General features: G+C 40.7%; 1 protein-coding gene across 1 annotated transcript in view; it reads left to right on the top strand.

Annotated features, from left to right (window-relative positions):
* The first annotated feature begins 3477 nt into the window (after positions 1-3477).
* Positions 3478-17508, top strand: part of LOC134641446 (rho guanine nucleotide exchange factor 26-like) — a 28207-nt gene continuing 14176 nt past the window's right edge. The window contains exons 1-11 of the mRNA XM_063493872.1: positions 3478-3677; positions 4106-5628; positions 6445-6496; positions 6592-6734; positions 8641-8697; positions 8899-9059; positions 13599-13751; positions 13893-14022; positions 14537-14611; positions 14904-14993; positions 16519-16670. Coding sequence (XP_063349942.1) covers positions 4183-5628; positions 6445-6496; positions 6592-6734; positions 8641-8697; positions 8899-9059; positions 13599-13751; positions 13893-14022; positions 14537-14611; positions 14904-14993; positions 16519-16670 — 2459 coding nt within the window. The 5' untranslated portion in view covers positions 3478-3677; positions 4106-4182. The remainder of the gene's footprint in view (positions 3678-4105; positions 5629-6444; positions 6497-6591; positions 6735-8640; positions 8698-8898; positions 9060-13598; positions 13752-13892; positions 14023-14536; positions 14612-14903; positions 14994-16518; positions 16671-17508) is intronic.

Below are 17508 nucleotides of genomic sequence, written 5' to 3' on the forward strand. Positions count from 1 at the left end.
TTTGAGCCATGATTTAGATTTCGGAAACACTCCTACAAAACCCTGCGTGTGAACACATCTCACCATGATGCTTAAATCAACACAACCTGTCTGATTCAAGATGACATTTAAATTCTTCGTTGATTTAAATTCATCAGAAATGTCTTCAGGTCTTCAGTACTTATTGGTGGGGTGCAAAGACCAGAAAGAAACACTCCTTTTCTTCCTTTCCTCAGTAATCCTAGCTGCTTTTCTAGAAACAGTTGCCTTCTAGCATGACTTTAACGCTCTCTGTCAGAGTTGTCATTTTCACTCGCACCACTTTAACCTTACTTCTGCTTGTTGTACCTCTGCTGCTCCAAATCGTTTTGAAGCATGCTCTGCTCAGACAAGCACAAGCCCACACAGAAAGACTGAGATAATGCTCTTGCCTTATCAATCACAACATTTAGAAAGAAAAACTTGGCATCTAAGATCAGCCAGACATAGCTTATCCCTAAAATGTTTGTTTTTTACACCCCCCTTAAGAATTTATCGCTAACTCCTTATACTCTACTGATTTTTACTAGTTCTCCGTTTATAAAAAGATTATTTGGGATTTTTTCTTCCAGTTGGACGAGAGTGTCTGTGTGGTGAAGTCGCTATTTTTTCTTTTAACCAGACAGTCTGAGGAAGTATACAGCTCTTTAAACAATACAACAGGATAGGCTGCTGCACTTCCTCAATATAACATGATGAGGAAGACCCACATGGGGCCTCTATGACAAATACAGTCATGGAAACATAAAATACACTCATGATGATGCAGATTTTACTTTGAATTTACTTAATAAACACTGTGCTGGTGATGTTTCTTGTGGTGACATTAACATGGTTCTGGATTCATGTTGGTAATTTCGCAATGTTGCATAAACAAGTGACTAACAGCAAGAAAGAATACCATGACTATTATACACACTTTTTGAAATTTGTAAATACAGCAGAGATGACAGTGATTCAATTATCTGACCTGTGACTTACTCAAGGTTAAAGATTTAGTCTCCTCTGCAGTATTGTGCAAAAGTCTTCTGCTAGGAAAATGAGAAAGAGGTGCAACGGTTTGTTGACAAGTGCAAACATTCGTGGGAATACAGTGTATAATAGTTTGTACAGTTCTAACCAGCATAAAAGTCAATATTTGGTATGACCATCTTTATTATTCAGCACAGCCTGATTTCTCTTAGGCAGCTTTCTTCTTATATCTTTAGGTAGTCTTCAGGAATATTTCTCCAGGCTTTTTCAAGGACATTCAAAGCTCTTCTTTAGATGTGGGCAACTTTTTGTTCTGTCCTCTGTCAAGATGGTCCCACACTGCTTCAATAATGTAAAGCTCCAGGGAGGCCAATCCATGAGTGATAGTGTTCCACTGAGTGTTTTCTATCCAAGTATGCTGATGCTACATTGACAGCATGTTTGGGATCATTGTCATACCGAAAAATGAAGCTGTTGTCAATCAGATGTTTCCAGAGGTTGTGTCAAAATATGTCGGCACTTTTCTGTATTCATGATTCTGTCAGTTTTGACAAGATCGTCAACACGACTGGCTGCAGCCCTAAACCATGACAGCACCTCCACTGTGTTTCACAGATGACTGCAGACACTCACATCTCTCCTGACCTCCTCTATACGTTGACAGTGATACAGTATTAATCAGTCATTTTATATTTGGATTCATGACTCCATTAGATCAGTTTGTGTGTATTTGGCATACCTCAGCCTTTTCTCCAAATATACATTTGAAAGGTTTTGAGAAGACGGAAGACAATCTGGTAAAAAAAAAGAAAAAAAAGAATTGAGGGCTGGCTAAAAAATGTTGCACAGCACTATATGTGTTTAAAACACAGCAGTACACAACAATACTGACAACTGGCTGCAGGAGCAAGCTTTGCAAAATTCTGTAGGAACCATTTTTTTCTTTTTGTGTATTATTGTGAAGGGGACACTTTTAATCCTGAGCATGTTATTATTTCAACACCACCTCAGTCAAACAGCAGCAGGCCCACTCTTACGGATGATTCACAGGTTATGGAGAAAGTGTAGACACGTGTTTTGGCGGACTACAAGCATACAGAGTGTAGCATGTGATCAGTGCAGGCTATAAATAACTTGAACTCGGTTTACACTTAATAGGTTTCCCAGTGTGTGGAATGATGGTCGACCTTCTGAAGTCTCCTCAGAGTACACTTCAGTTTTAAGAGCTGTGATGAGCAGTAAGCGCGACAATCGCGCCCCTTGTTGGTCAAATACATTAAGTACTGGCAAGCTGAATGCGCCACACATTACGCCCTAATCAGTAAGCACATAAAATTTGGCATGTGCTTAGAAGATTTCGTGAGCGGTTAAACTGTGAGTCACGTTTTTGAAGTTGAAAGTGGAGCATTTTGTTTAATGCGTTTGTATAAGGAGAGAAAAAATAGAAAACTTATTTCACTGACAGTATTGCGCAACGCAAAAAGCAGCGATGCATGATTTAACCACAACCACGGGTTGCAAAACACATTTTATTTGAGTGGGAATGAAAAACTATAAATCCTTCAGGGTGCTTTATTTACTCGGTATTTTTAGAAGCCTTAGCAAATGCCATTGCAAAACAACAAAACGGCGGGGACATTCTATGAATTCCACTGCTAGAAGAAGCTTAAAACGTCATGGGTTTATTATGGAGCAAGAATTTGGGGGTAAACACCGGTGGTTTTACAAACGGGGGGGAGGGGGTATATTTTCCCGTAATTTCCAGCTGTCTCCAACAGCTTTGACAACTACCTTTGCACTCATCCGTGCTGTGCAAATGATTTTCATTGACTGTTTATCACAGATCATCACGACTGAGAAGGCCTGTTGCAGTTGCATCACAGAACACACGATGGCGCACAGCAGCAACAGGTAAATGTTGTTTATATGCTTTCTGTGGCCACATTCCGTACTCCACTCTTTAGAGGTAATAATGCGCTTTAAGTATTTAGATTTGTTTTTGTTCCCTTTCACGTCACGCAACAACATCTTTTGACTGTCCCCGAATGTACTCTTAAGCTTAAAAAGCGTCAAAACTTTTCATTCGTTAATGAAGTTAGACTCATTATTTCCAAAAAGCAGGAGTTCCAAACATACAAATTAAATTCCTTTAAAAAGAGAGAGCAATAGAGAGGAAAATACTGCTGTCAAACGTGTTTGCTCCACTTTTCATATTGAGCTTGCTGAATAAAAACTTTTAAAATCTAACAACGCTTTATTATTTGATTCATATAAAGTGTTTCCTGCTACTTTACTGTCAGAATGTTTTCACGTTTACGATCAAATCGCACTGTCTGTCTTTCATGGAAGTCTCTGCTGATCCGTAGTATGAATCGTTACTCTAGCAGGTGAATTCCTGTGAACTTGGGAGTGCCATTTTTTTCTTACTGTTCTGGTTAGCTCCCTTCCCTACCCCTCCTCTCAGTCATAGAAACTCCCCAGCGCGCACAGAAGCGCTTCAGACGCGTTCAGTGCCCCGCACGCGAGTTTCTTCTCGGTCAGTAACTTTCGTAACTCCGGTTTCACAAACCTTAATTTGTTGATTCAGCGCTGAAAGCACGTTAATTTTATCCGTTTCGCTAAAGAGGGCTGCCACTCGAGAGGGCAGGGAGGATGAACGGATTCTGCATTGGATCGACTGATTAAAGGTAAGTTGGAGACACTAATTACCGTAACCTGTGGAAAAAAAAACTTTTATAATCTCGCTGAAATTATATTATCTTTATAGCTATACGCATTTTTGCAGACAGAAAAACAGAGTTAAAAAAAGAAAATTGTGAATTCAGATTCTGAGAAGATAAAAACAAATGTGGTCTGTAAAGGCGCTGCTGCTGCTTAACATTGTTGCCCTTTTATAGTAGTTTAATTGCAACATTGTCTTGTAATTGGGGCATTTCACCTCAGTGAACATTTACAAAAGGGCTGTTTCTCTCCTCACTGGCTTGCTTATGTGTGTTCTTTAAGTTTAGCTGCCAGTATCAGCACTAAATCCCTGTTAATGATTAAACTCTGGGAATTTGGACACCACACTGAGTTCTTTGATATTGATTGGTATCTCTCTCTTGTTTGTTTTCAGGGTTTTTTTTTCCTCCCGACACCGTGAGCCACAGGTTTGGACACAGATAGGGAAGAAGAGACACTCGCATTTCAACCATGGATTATGGCAATGATGTAGATTTGTCCAATAACAATATCATGCCTTTGTGGAAACGCCGCACTGATAACAGTAAAAGGCCCCAGGACTTAAGCAATCCTAAACCACGGCCCCACAGTTGCCACATAAATGGGGTCATGAAGACAAACTTCACTGAGGAGGACAACAAATGTTCCTTTACCTTGAGCCAGCCTGCTGAGAGACTTGTGGTCACACCCCAGTGTGTTGACAATAACACAGCGGTGTTAAAGCATGTTTTACATAAACCCTCAAAGAAAAACAGAGTGGTTCGAAGCATCAGCATCAGCCACCTCTCCAATGGACGCTTGTTGTCCAAATTTAGGTCTGAGGATAACAAATCCGCTTCACTGGACAATAGGGTATATAATAGGAACTCTGACGGGGTGAAAGCAAGTAATGGGGAGATGATATGGCCTGAAAAGCATCTCTGGGATTCACAGACATGCATGTCCACTCCGTTAAGTCAGAGTTCTCAGAAGGGCCAGATCGCATTTCAGAAGAATTCACCTTCAACAGAAAATACTCCTCTTAATGGTTCCTCACCTGTCTTTTCACCAGACACTCCTAACAACAACTACAACCAACCTGAACTGTCCTCCCTTTCATCCACATGCAGCTCATCTCCTCCAACCCATCGCATGCTCACCCCCTCCTACAGCTCCACCTCCAGCATCCCCTCCCTCAACTCCTTAACCTCCTCAGACCCCCCAACCCCTCGATCTCCATCGCCAGAAGACAGAGGGCAGGCACTGCTCAGTCAGTCCCAGTCATCCTCACCTATATCCCCACAGGACACCAGGCATACCTCTTCATCTTCTTCCATGTCCTCCACATCACCCTCACCGTCACTCTCCCCATCCATCTGTCCCTATAACAGCATTGTCCTAAGCACCCACAGCGCCGCTGCTCTCAAGATGGGCACCCAGCAGCTTATTCCCAAGGGCTTAGCATCCGATATTCGGCAAAGCAAGGCACCTTCCCCTGGGACACAAGCTCAAGGATCGGCAGGGCTGCTGGGATTGGATCATTCCAAGCGTTCCTTGAAAGCCCTGAGCATGGTGGAAACTGGAAGCTACTTTTCTACAGGAGGCCACAATGAGGGGGAAGATGGTGAAAGTGAGAGCCCAGGGGCTCTTAGAAGAGGCTTGAGGAGTACATCGTACAGGAGAGCAGTTGTGAGTGGAGTAGACTCAGAAGTATCAACAGCAGATCCCAAAGGACATCGGCTGTCCCAGCCTGTCATCAGAGGGCTAGGCAGGGATAAATTAGATTCAGTAGTTAGCCCAACAAGTCCTGGCTCTATCAGTCTGCCAAGTGTTGCAACCAACAAGCCTGACAGCCCCATGACACCCAAAGATGTCAGCACCAAGAATTCAAAGCCTAGCCTTGGAACGGAAAAGACTAAAAGCAATGGGAAAAACAAGGTGAGTAAATCAGTTTCAAAGAAGAGAGTGGGTTCAAATTGTACGTGTTAAGAAATCACACATATTTAACACATTTGTCATTCACTTATAGGGGAGTAGGAGAAATTTAAATATTCTAATCAGTGTCTTAATATCTAAAAATTAATTTTAATTGTGTTGTTTTTTCAGAAGACAGTTGAAAAAACATCAAGCTTTATATATAATATAATTAATATAATGAATTATTGTGTATTTTAGTATATTCAGGTGACTTCAGAGAACAAGCTGTAGAGAAGTGCCATAAGTGATCAATTTTAGAAAAGCAAGCCTTTAGCAAATGATAGTTGTCAATGAATACTCTGTGAACTTTTGGCATTACTTTTCCCCCCTGTTCTGTAGCACATTAAGATTTCTCAACTCGACAACAATCCCTCTGATGGTTTTATATTTAATTGTGCACAAAGATTGCTTCATGGTGGACTTTTGTTATCCGGGGGGGGGGGGGAGCTCAAATTGGAAAATTACAACACAACCAGTAAAAGTACAGTGGAACAAGTTTGGTGGCAACAGCTGCAGAAGTTAGAACAAGGCCATACAAAGAAACAATTAATGTGGTTGCTGGAAGACATGACGCAACGTGACACTGTGCCCACACATACACTTAAAAACACTGAGGCTCTGTAATTAGACAGGGGTCACTGAAGGAGGCAACTTGAAAAATGGTACGGACAGGTAGTGAACAGGTGAAACAAGTTTCTTTCTTTAATGGTTTGCATGTGTCCCTACTTGGTTTTTCAGAGTTCATTAAACCCATTATGCTGTTTTTTTCTGTTTCAGAGTCCAGATAAGAAGAAGGTTTTGACCAGTCAGCTGACTTTTGACAGCGAGGGTGAGAAATTCTATTTGCGTTTCTGTGTTATATTTTTGCTATAAAAGATCAGAATAAAAAAAAACCCTTACACTTTTACAACTGTGATTTTGCAGAGGAAGAGCTTTACCAGAACTACAAGGAGAATGCATTACATAATGACTCAGATGAGGATCCCGATTCCAGGGAACCCAAACCCGATAACAACATTGTAGTGCAGTACAGGCCCATACGTACCTCCTGGAGCCAGCTTAGTGTGGTAAGACATAACACACACAGACACAGTAGTAGTCTCTGTTCTTCCTCTTATATTTTAAACTCTTTCTGCATCTTGGAGTGTGGTTGTGTAGTTTTGGAATGCTAGTGCTCCAAAGAATGCTGTCATATCCAGTTTGGCCACCATCTGTACCCATCCTCCCACTGTTTTCTGCTTTCCTTTGCCCCTCACTCTGTTTATCAGGGAGTACAGGAGCAGTTTGTCAAGGGCTTGTGCAGGCTGGGAGTCAGACAGTCAGCCAGGCCCACAGGAAGTCTTGGAAGCACTGCTGGGATTAATGCCAATGTGTTGGCAAACTCTGTACGCTCGTCAGACTGCAAATATGCCTAAAATGTTGCCTCTGGGGAGAGTTGTGGTGGCTTTGCATTACATAATGTAGTTAGGGATTGGAATTGAGGGGCAGAGGAATATAAAGGAAGGGGAATTGGCTAATTTAGTTTTCTACTAATGCATCACCATCTGTTTGTTTACTGTAGAAGATGGAAAGTGTGGGAGCAAAAGCAGGCCATAGCCCAGATTGAGGAATTGAGGATTGTACTGTCTGCACACGGTCTCTAATAAGTAGGAGATTGGACTGAAGGCTGAAAACATTGTAGAGAGACTTTTTGTTTTGTTTATATTTATGTCAGGCAGACACTAAAGTGAACTGGGCACAGACTGCCCAGGATTCTGCCAAAGTAAGCTTTCTTTCTATCACAGCTGCTTTACAGCTGTTCGTCTTTGTGAATGCGTTAGAGCCTTCAGCCTGTGATCTAGTTCTGAAGAATTTTCTTCACCCTACAAATTCAGGAATACTCGTGTGATTGGTCACTGTCCTGGTGTGATGGGAATTTTTTTTTCCAGTGGAGCCGAGAACTGAATGTACAAGTTGTCATCTTGTGACTCTTGCTTAATCCTAACTCTGAGCTCCACCCTTCTATTATCAGTCTCTCATCTTTTTGATGAGATGTCACATCCCAGAATTATCATGGTTCTAAGAATTACCATTCACGCTTTCAGAAGGTGCGGCTGTTTTGGAGCTAACTTGCGCAATTGTTTCTAAATTACCTGAAGGCAAACTAATCAAGTAAAAAAAAGGAATTAATAGTTGCCATTTTATAATGACACCTGATTAATTATGCTCAATTTCAACCAGAGAAGGACGATGCTCAATTGGATAAAACCTCTTTGCTCATACAGGGCAATGGAAAAATGAGCTGCCAGGAAAGTAGGAGCAATATCTAGTAACACTGATGGCTGTATGTGTGAAAGAAATCAAATAGTGTGTGTTTGACCTGCTTCAGGTTTATTTGTTCTCAGTGTTTGGAGAGAGCTGCGGGGCAGATACTCCTGCAGGAGTATCTCTTCCTTATTGCTTTGCACAAAAATGGGTTGAGGAGCTAGTGCAAGTAAGGGAAACTATCTTCGGGATTTCTCGTTGCTTACATGTATCGGTAAAGTACAATGTGGTTGAGCCCCAGGTCATATTGATTAAATCTGGTGTAACGAAAGAAGGTGTTTATTACTCAGCCTCGTACTCAGTTTGACAAAGCCACAGGCTGATTAATTCAATAGCACTCCGCACCCAGTGCCTTTCAAAACGTTGCTTTGTTTCATTCTCATTCAAACATCTTTCGACCAAAGCTCTCCAGCCACATACCAATGCAGTTTCCTTTCAGCTATATTCCACTTTCAAAATGAGCAGAAGTGGTCCCTGTTTAATCTTAGTGTTTGGATCCAACAAATTTCTATACTCCTGTGGTGTTTCTTGCAAAGACTGCCTTTCTTTGTGCCCCTTAGATATGAAAAAAAAAGCAACAGCCTACACCTGTGCTGTGATTGCATGTAGTTAAACAAGTGTCTATCAAAAATGATGCAAGAAATTTTTCTGACTTATTGTTCTGTTTAGGTTAAGAAAAGTGGCCTGTGTGAGCAGATAAGTCAAGAAGAACGCAAAAGACAAGAGGTAGGAGTCGTTCTTTCTAGCTCATTTTAAGTTATTTTTTCTGATTCATACTTTAAGTACTTAGATGTTTAATTAGTTTAAACGCATACCTCATATGATTGAAATCCAGGGTCATCGTTACCAGGACCTAGTAGGATGACTGAATCCAATATCTTACTTTTATGTTTCCTCTCGGTTGATGTGTCTCTTGCTCCTCCTTAGGCCATTTTTGAGGTGATCTCGTCGGAGCACTCCTATCTCCACAGTCTAGAGATCCTGATCCGCATGTTCAAGGATTCTCCAGAGCTCAGGGAGACCATGACCAAGACTGAACACCATCACCTGTTCTCCAATATCACTGATGTCTGTGAGGCTAGCAAAAAGTGAGTGTTGCTGTTTTGTAAGTACATTTGTTATCAGATGAGCACCTTTATTCGTCTTCATATTTGGTACTCATGCTGTTGGTTTAAAAAATTTGTTGGTTTAGAGCAGGAGTATCAAACATAAGATCCAGGGGCCAGAATTGGCCCGGGAAAGACTTCTGTCTGGCACACTGAATGGCTTTGGAAAAGTGAAGGAGGACATAGATTTTAGACTTTAAATTGTTTTACAGATGGCCTACTGATAAAGACCCCCCCTTCCCCCATAGTAATTTATACTACACTAAAGTAATTTATTAATAGCAGGGTTCGTACGGGTGCTTGAAATCCTTGGAAATGCTTGAATTCTAATGTCGTCTTTTCAAGGTTTGAAAAGTGCTTGAATTTCAGATGTGGTGCTTAAAAGTGCTTGAAAATGTAACTGTATTTCATTCACAATAAATAGCTATCTGATTGAATTGTTTTCTTATCAGATAGAGAAATAAAATGAGACGCAAAAGCAAAATTTCCCCGCCTGGGCTGCCTTGCGTCTGTTTCAATATGTGACCCCGCCCCTCCCTCGGACAGTCGGGGATGAGTGCGCTAACATACCTGTAGGTTGCTGTTTTAATGAGTGTTTGATGGAAAACAACAATGGCGGAGTTTGCGTTCTCCAGTCACATGATAGGTGAGTCCTAGTAAATAATTTTCCAGTACGCGTACGTTACACATGCTATGTTTTTAAATTATGGTTATTATTTTGCTAGCTATCAAACTCTCTGGAGAAATGATTGAAATGCACTGAGTGTGATGCAGTATGGCAGCGCTATTACGGAATATGCTGTGAACTCAGCTAACATTACTTAGCAGTAATATGAGTTAATTTACTCAAGTGAAAGCTTTAAACATTAACCGATACATAACTAGGTAACTTAAGGCTTTCTGATTAACCCGCTGGGGTCAACGGACCCAGAGTCTCCATTTCAACTTGGGTCGAACGTGCGGACTTCAAGATATATACCAGTTTTTAAATTGTGTTGATAGGTCAGTAAAACCGATGTTTTTTTTTGGTTTTTTTTGGGGGGGGGGTTCTGAATAAAACAGTGGCGTTTACTCCGGGAAGAAACGGTAAAAACGGCGTTTTTTATGGAGAGCGCTAGCAAACACGCTTTGCTTGTGAGTGAAAAAAGAAAAAACACTCCTTCCCTATTGGTGGAAAAATGTACCATGTCGACCAATCAAAAATGATACGGCAACATGTGGTATTTGGTTGTTGGGAAGAGAGAGAGAGCGAGTGAGCGAAAAAGAGAGAGAGAGTTTTGATACGTGAGAGATTTGTGATGTTTATCATGTTTGGAGTCTCAAGTTAGTGTGTTGTCTTGTGTAGTTAGTGTGTAGTGTAGTCGTTTTGTTTTGTGTGTCAGTTCTACTAGTGAACTTCACAGTTGCTGCAACTGTGTGCTGGAAAAGCTTAAAAAGGGACCTTGAAAGTGCTTGAATTTGACCCTGAAAAAGCGTACGAACCCTGTAATAGATAAACAATTAAATACCATAAAAGTTCCAGTTTTTTCACCTCTATCTACTATAGAATATGTATATTTTTCTACTACTACTTGCTTGCTCATAGGGCGTCATGTGGTTGTTGGGTTTTCTCTGAATCTATTATTGTACGATCTACCTTACAATATAAAGCGCCTTGAGGCGACTGTTGTTGTGATTTGGCGCTGTATAAATAAAATTGAATTGAACTGATTTACTATTGGTCCACAGTAAAATAATGATAATAATAAAATTAATTATTATTATTAATAAAATAATAATTCACCAAAATCTTCAGTTTTGTGATTACAGGTGAGCTATCAGAAGTTCCTCTGTAATTTTACCGATTTATTTATTCTTGCTGACAGATTTTTCATTTAGTACAGCAGCATTTCTTTATCATGTTAAAAAAAACTGAGACTTATTCATGCAATTGCACTTGCTTTTCCTACGTTAAGTATCTGAGAGATTTTCAATGTGTTGTTAAATGTTTTTACATTAATACAAAGGGGGGTTTCACTGGTCCGGCCCCCTTAAGATCAAAGTAGGCTGCATGTGGCCCACAATTTAACATGAGTTTGGCATCACTGGTTTAGGGGAATTGGTTGGTTGTTTACTTTTTAGGCTTCAGGTGTCTTTCATCACCTTGGTTTTGCCTAATTAGCTGGATAATTTGGCATACTTAACTATCCAGTGTATGCTAATACAGGCTTTCAGCTACTCTCCTCCCTTCAGTAAGGGTTGTTTTCATTGTCAAAGGATTTGTGTTTACGCTGCACTGAGCTCTTTTCTGGATGCGAGTGTAAGTGAAGTCACATGCTGATTGACGAAAAGCAGACATGGAGAAGAAGCAAGGGGCAAATTGAGTGAAACGACAAGGAACAAAGAAGTCTTCCTCATAATTATGGTTGCATTGTTAAAGTGAACATTCCTCACTGATTGAAAGCACTGAAACAGGCAGCATGTCTGGGGGGGTTTTATGCGTCTATGAAAAATTGCTGCTATGGATCCTCTGAGGTTACCTGTCCATCATGACTTTATAGTTCACTTTTTAATAACAATCCTGGCCACGTAGCATGACCTTCCAAAAATCGTATAAAGTGATGGAAACAATCATGCATGAGAGGCCATGAAAGCTGAGACTGATGAAAACTGTGATGGCTCAGCAATTACTCTGGTGGATCGGACTCCATTATTTCTACGAATGATTGGCAGAGCAGTTTCTGGCCGCCAGTTGCTCTTCCTCAAGTTTATCTCCGAGGACACTTTTAGATATGACATCATTTCTTAGACGCTTTCCATGATATCAATATGACAAAGGTTGAACGTTCAGCTGCAGTTCAGTCTGTTAATATTATCACATCAGTGTTTCTATATGATGGTAAAATTCTCTCAAATCACTGTTCACTTTTAGTGCAGTCCTGTTTCTTCCTTCACCTGTTTTAGAAACATGTGATTTCACTTTGGTTAAGACCACATTTGGCACAAGATGTACAATGCTTTTAAGTAAATCACTTCAAAATCAAGAATATCTTGAATATGATAATCCTGATGTTTTTCAAGTGTGACTCTTTAATCAGATTTGCATTAAAATCTCAGATTAAAAAAGAATCTGAGCATTAAATGAGATTATGCTGTCATTTTCCAGTCTCCTAGGGTGCTCGCTGATTTGGGGCTAAAATGCAAAAACAACCAAATTATCTTAATACTGCTCAGTGAGATGTGTGTGCACATATGCATAGAAACCACCAGTTATTCATGACATTTGATGAAGATTACAACTTTACATGGAAGATTTCACCCCTGGTATATAGTACACATATACCTGGTGTAGCTCCAGTAAGCATACGTCCTCCTCAATATTTTTACATCATACTGTAAATATGTTTGAATTTCTTAAGAATCATCTTACACACAGGCCGCACACAGTAATGAGAAACTACCCTTGATACTTGGGAAGGCAGATCTTAAGATACACTGAGCCCTGTAGCACTGGTTAAACCAGATGCTTTACTAGGAACAGCTTTGAGGTTATTATTTTAAAACATACCTGAATATCAATCTATTTTCAGCCTTCTGTGTAGTCTGTGTGTGATGGCGAGTAGGAGGGCTGTTGCGTATTTTATATGCAGATGTGTTACTGATTATATTTGACTGGTGTTCTCGGGCTATTACATGCTTTAGTCCCACCACATTTCATAAATCGGACAGTATTCCTAATGCAGCATCTGTGACAGTGTGTATAAAATGAGGAATTCTTCTGCACATGGAGGTAGACCAGATTTCATTTCACTTGACTTCACTCATAATCCTCGATTAGAGGTCTAAGTTTGAATAATTTAATTATTTTACACTGTTGATTTGACTCATTTACCGTGACCTCTATCCTCCTGAGGACATCCATCAGGAGATGTTTTGCCTCAAGAGAATGAACAGCCTTGACCTGTAAATGTCCCAAATACATAGTTTAGGATGTGAATTAGCATGTGTTTTTTCTTTTTTTGTTATCTCGTGTGTACATGCCTTCATCAAAAGGTTAAGCGTACTGGGTCAGGCATGGGCACGAGGCTACATAGCCACAAAAAGGTTTTTTTTTTCCATAGATAGTCACTGTGTGTGTATGTGGAGTAGGTACGGGGGGTCTGGTTATAGGCTCTAGAGGTGCTTCTGCAGATGAGCAGGAACCTGTTCCAGCTTGGTCAAGGTCCACATCCTGTGTCTGTGCAAGTTTCCTGTTTATCACCTTAGTTGGACATGTGGCATGCCTTTTGAAATGGCCATCTGCTGCTGCTCAGGAAGAGGAAAAGCCTCTGTGTTATGGCTAATGGCTTGCTATGTCTATTTTAAGTGGTGGAGAGTTCCTCTTTTGTCATCTTATGGTGACTTTAGAAGTAAGTTGTTGGCAGCTCTCCTTGTCTTCCGGACTTTGTCATTTTACTATTCTATATTATTCCTCAGTAGGGAATGACTCAAGTTAGTGAGTCACACTAACCTTTATTTTTTCACTTCCACCTTGGTGTCTAGGTTTTTCAAGGAACTGGAGAAAAAACATGAACAGAATATAGTGATCGATGACATCACTGACATCGTTTGCAAGCATTCCCAGTCTAGCTTTGATCCGTATATTACATACTGTTCCAATGAGGTCTACCAACAGAGGACCCTGCAGAGGCTGGTGTGAGTGACCGAGCAATCACACACACATACACTCTTATCTTATCATTTGTGGATTTGATCCAACATGGCTGTTCCACTTTTGCCTCGACCAAGTTCACTTTTTTCACCCAGTGCTGCATCTACCTCCTTATTCCCATACAGCTCCAAGAATCCAACATTTAAGGAGGTGCTGACCAGGATAGAGGGCCACCCTGACTGCAGGAACCTCCCCATGATCTCCTTCCTTATCCTGCCCATGCAGAGGATCACTCGCCTTCCCTTGCTCATGGATGTAAGTGCACTGAAAACATACAGCAGGGCTAGCTTAGGAATTACAAGACTGCCTCTTGCACAACAGTTTGTTTATCTGTGTTGCCCTTGTTAAGTCAGCACAGGGTTTGTTCTAGTGTTAAAGATCTTTCTTTGACCTTACATGATTCATTAATAATCTTAACTGATTTGTAATGTTTTTATTCTTCTTCACTTTCATGCTTACTTTGGCAGAACATTATTCCATTTTTGCTTTACTTCCCTTTCTTCCTTTCGCTTGTTCTGCTTTTATCCCCCTCTTCTCTTCCTTCCGTCATTGTCTCCTTAGGGACCTCTTGGGTTTATGCTAGTACATTTGGAGGGTTTGGATCCTGAGAAAGTTTGGTTTCCATTCATTTCTTCCCACAGCTTCAATATGTGATCAGGCTGCTGAGAGTGACGTGCATGAGTCCAGTGAGCTGTTGTGGGTTGTTGTGAACTAATGACTTTAATGTGTGTTTTTAATTATACAACCTGTGTGAATCCATGTTTTACAGACAATTTGTCAGAAGACAGCCAAAGACTCACCGCAATATGAAGCTTGTAAGAAGGCTTTACAAGCAGTTAGCAAGGTGAGTGCACTGTTAAACAAAAGTTTAATGTTAATGGCTTGCACCTTTGTTAAATTATTTAACAAAATTATTATTGACTTACGGTTATTATTTAGACAGTTTGTAAAACTAGAGTAACAGTTCCTGTTCTGTTGTATCACTGTCAGCCACAACAGGAAATGATTAATTACTATGCAAAAAAAGCTAATCTAGCTTTCTTGTACTCTTAATTTTGATATGTGGATATGTTATGACAAGCAGAGTGCCTGCATGTTGAGGTTTTTACACATTTTATGTGTGTGTGCATTAACAGGTGGTTAGAAAGTGCAATGAAGGAGCTCGGACGATGGAGAGAACAGAAATGATGTACACCATCAACTCTCAACTGGAGTTCAAGATTAAGGTATACTGTTTTTTTCAGTTTTTTTGCAAGCAAAAATATTTTTGATTAACAAATGACAATAATAGAATAGCCTTTTATTGCCATTGTACATTTACAACAGGTTTGTTCATCACATAGTGAATTCTGAAGTAAGTTGGATAAAAGAGAAAATAAAAGTTTAGAAAAATTATACCTTGAACTGCTGAAAGATACATTTTTTTTTATTGCTTCAGGCTTGGTTGCCTAGCAACAGACATTGCGTTCATACATTTTGGTATGAAGGCTGCTAGAGCTAGCTAGATAAGGTTGCTAGAGGAATATAAAGGGAACTGTAGTTAGATAAAAGGCAAGTAATTATCGCAGAGCTGAATGGGTCGGGGATGGTTATTGAGCCGTGGCAGAGTGGAGGACAGATGCGTGGACAACTGGATGAGTTGCTGGCTGTGAAAAGCATTACTGCAACTTTAGCTGAACGGAGCAGAGTGTGGAGAACTAATCCAAGCAAGCGAACGGTGAAATCTGCAGCAGACCAGCTGAATCAAATGGGTTTCAGGTGTGAGGAGGTGAAGGGATGCACACTGTGGAAAAATGTGAGAAAAATGTACAACTTACCTTCTTCAAGAAATTCCTACTGCTGTTGTTGCAGCATGGGGTCTAAATGACCCTCCCTGGCAGTTCTAGGGTTAAACAGATACTGGTGATTGATGTGTATGCACCGATATCACTAGAGTTCAAAGGCAGTTAGGGAACGGCAACCCTCTGGAAAGACTCCCATGACATTATCTGCTGCTATGTTCTCCACCACATTCAAGAAAACATGGCTGACTAACCACAAGACTAACTGGTCAATGATGACACATCTCACTGAGGCTTTCCTTTTATGGGAGACTGCAGGGAAATAACAGGAGGAAAGAGCTAGTCTGTCACCCTTAACTCAAAGCTCATTAAGTAATATATTTTTATTGTGTTGTGTATTTTTGTAACAGTGTGCTTGTCCCAGTTAGGCTTCATTAACATAACATGTGTTTTGATGGCGTGACAAAGTGGAGTTTCTAGAGAAAATTTGTGCAGGCTTGTGAAAAACATACAAACTCCACACAGAACAGCTCTGCCTGGGTTTGACTCATGTACCTCTCACTGTGAGGTGGTAGTGCTAACCCACCATGTTTTTGTATAGAGTTGTATGCTAAGTGTATCACAGTCAGTTTTAATGCTAATATAGGCCACATCTGCTGATCATATTTAGCAAGTGGTGCATGCTAACATGTATGTACATGTATCTGTCAAAAAGAAGAACTCACCCCTGTATTGTCACGAGTATCGACATAGTAAACACAGGGTTTGGTAGGTTTAAGTGTGCCTAAGCCATGTGGGAAATTGCTGTTGGCACATTTGGAGCGCACGGATGCCTAGTGAACCGTTTCCCATTCTCCATAGCCAGCTGTTCAGCCCCAACATTACATTACAGACATTTTTAAATTTCTTTGATTAATTAGATTCAACATCTTCCCCTGTTCACCATATTTTCTTTCTTATGCTCCTCTAGCCTTTCCCCCTGGTCTCATCCTCCAGGTGGATGGTAAAAAGAGGGGAACTGACTGCATTTGTGGACAACAACATCTTTTACAAGCGAACATCACGGCAGCAGGTCTATTTCTTCCTCTTCAATGACGTCCTCATTGTCACCAGGAAGAAAAGGTGAGTTTCGTCGAAGTTGTAGAGAACTGCCAGGCGATGCATGGGAGGGTCTGCATCTGATTTACTTGGTGTGAGTTTGAGCTTGGTCTGCTGGCTCTGCTCATAATTCACATGTCGTGGCATGTTGAGTGTGAAAGTTTAACCGTAAGTCTTCAGGTTTTCACTGCGTGTGAGCACTGTATGTGACCGAGATCCTGAGTGCAGGGTGTGTAGATTTGTCTTCTCTGTCGTCATGTTTGAACTCGTCCTGGGAAATGAGCCTGTTTAAAAAAACAAAACAATATTTCTGTGCAAACCGAAAGCAAACCACGAGAAGTGTTGGTAGCAGGGTTTAGAGACTATTAAAGGAGATTGATGCCACCGCAGATGTAGACTGCGCTTCCGCCCTGGCAACATTATCACGTGTGTTTTTAGGTAGATCAGGTGCAGATACCTGAACCTGTTGCTATTTGGCACTATAAGAGGTTTTTTTTTCTGATCGCTCTTGACATGTCTTGTTGCCATGAATCACCTGGAGCTGTGAAACCTGCTCTATTGTCAGACCCGTCAGTGAGTCTGCTTTCCTCTTCCCCTATTTCCTCTAGTTTTAGGCAATACCGTGGAAAAAAAGAAAAGCTATAAAGAGGACTTCCTTGATATGACTTTCGTTTGTGTGTGCATGCGTGCGCCTGCTTGTCTGTTTTTGCCAAAACAAAAATTCCCGACCATCTCCTTAGTGTCTGGAAGTAATAATCCCGCCACTCGCAGACTAAGAATTCCTCAGAATTGTAAAAAAGAAAAGAAACGTTCCATATGATATTTTTCTGGGAATCTGATCTGCCACGGCAAACTCCAGCAG

Source organism: Pelmatolapia mariae, linkage group LG14 (genome assembly GCF_036321145.2).
Source record: "Pelmatolapia mariae isolate MD_Pm_ZW linkage group LG14, Pm_UMD_F_2, whole genome shotgun sequence".
Lineage (NCBI taxonomy): Eukaryota > Metazoa > Chordata > Actinopteri > Cichliformes > Cichlidae > Pelmatolapia > Pelmatolapia mariae.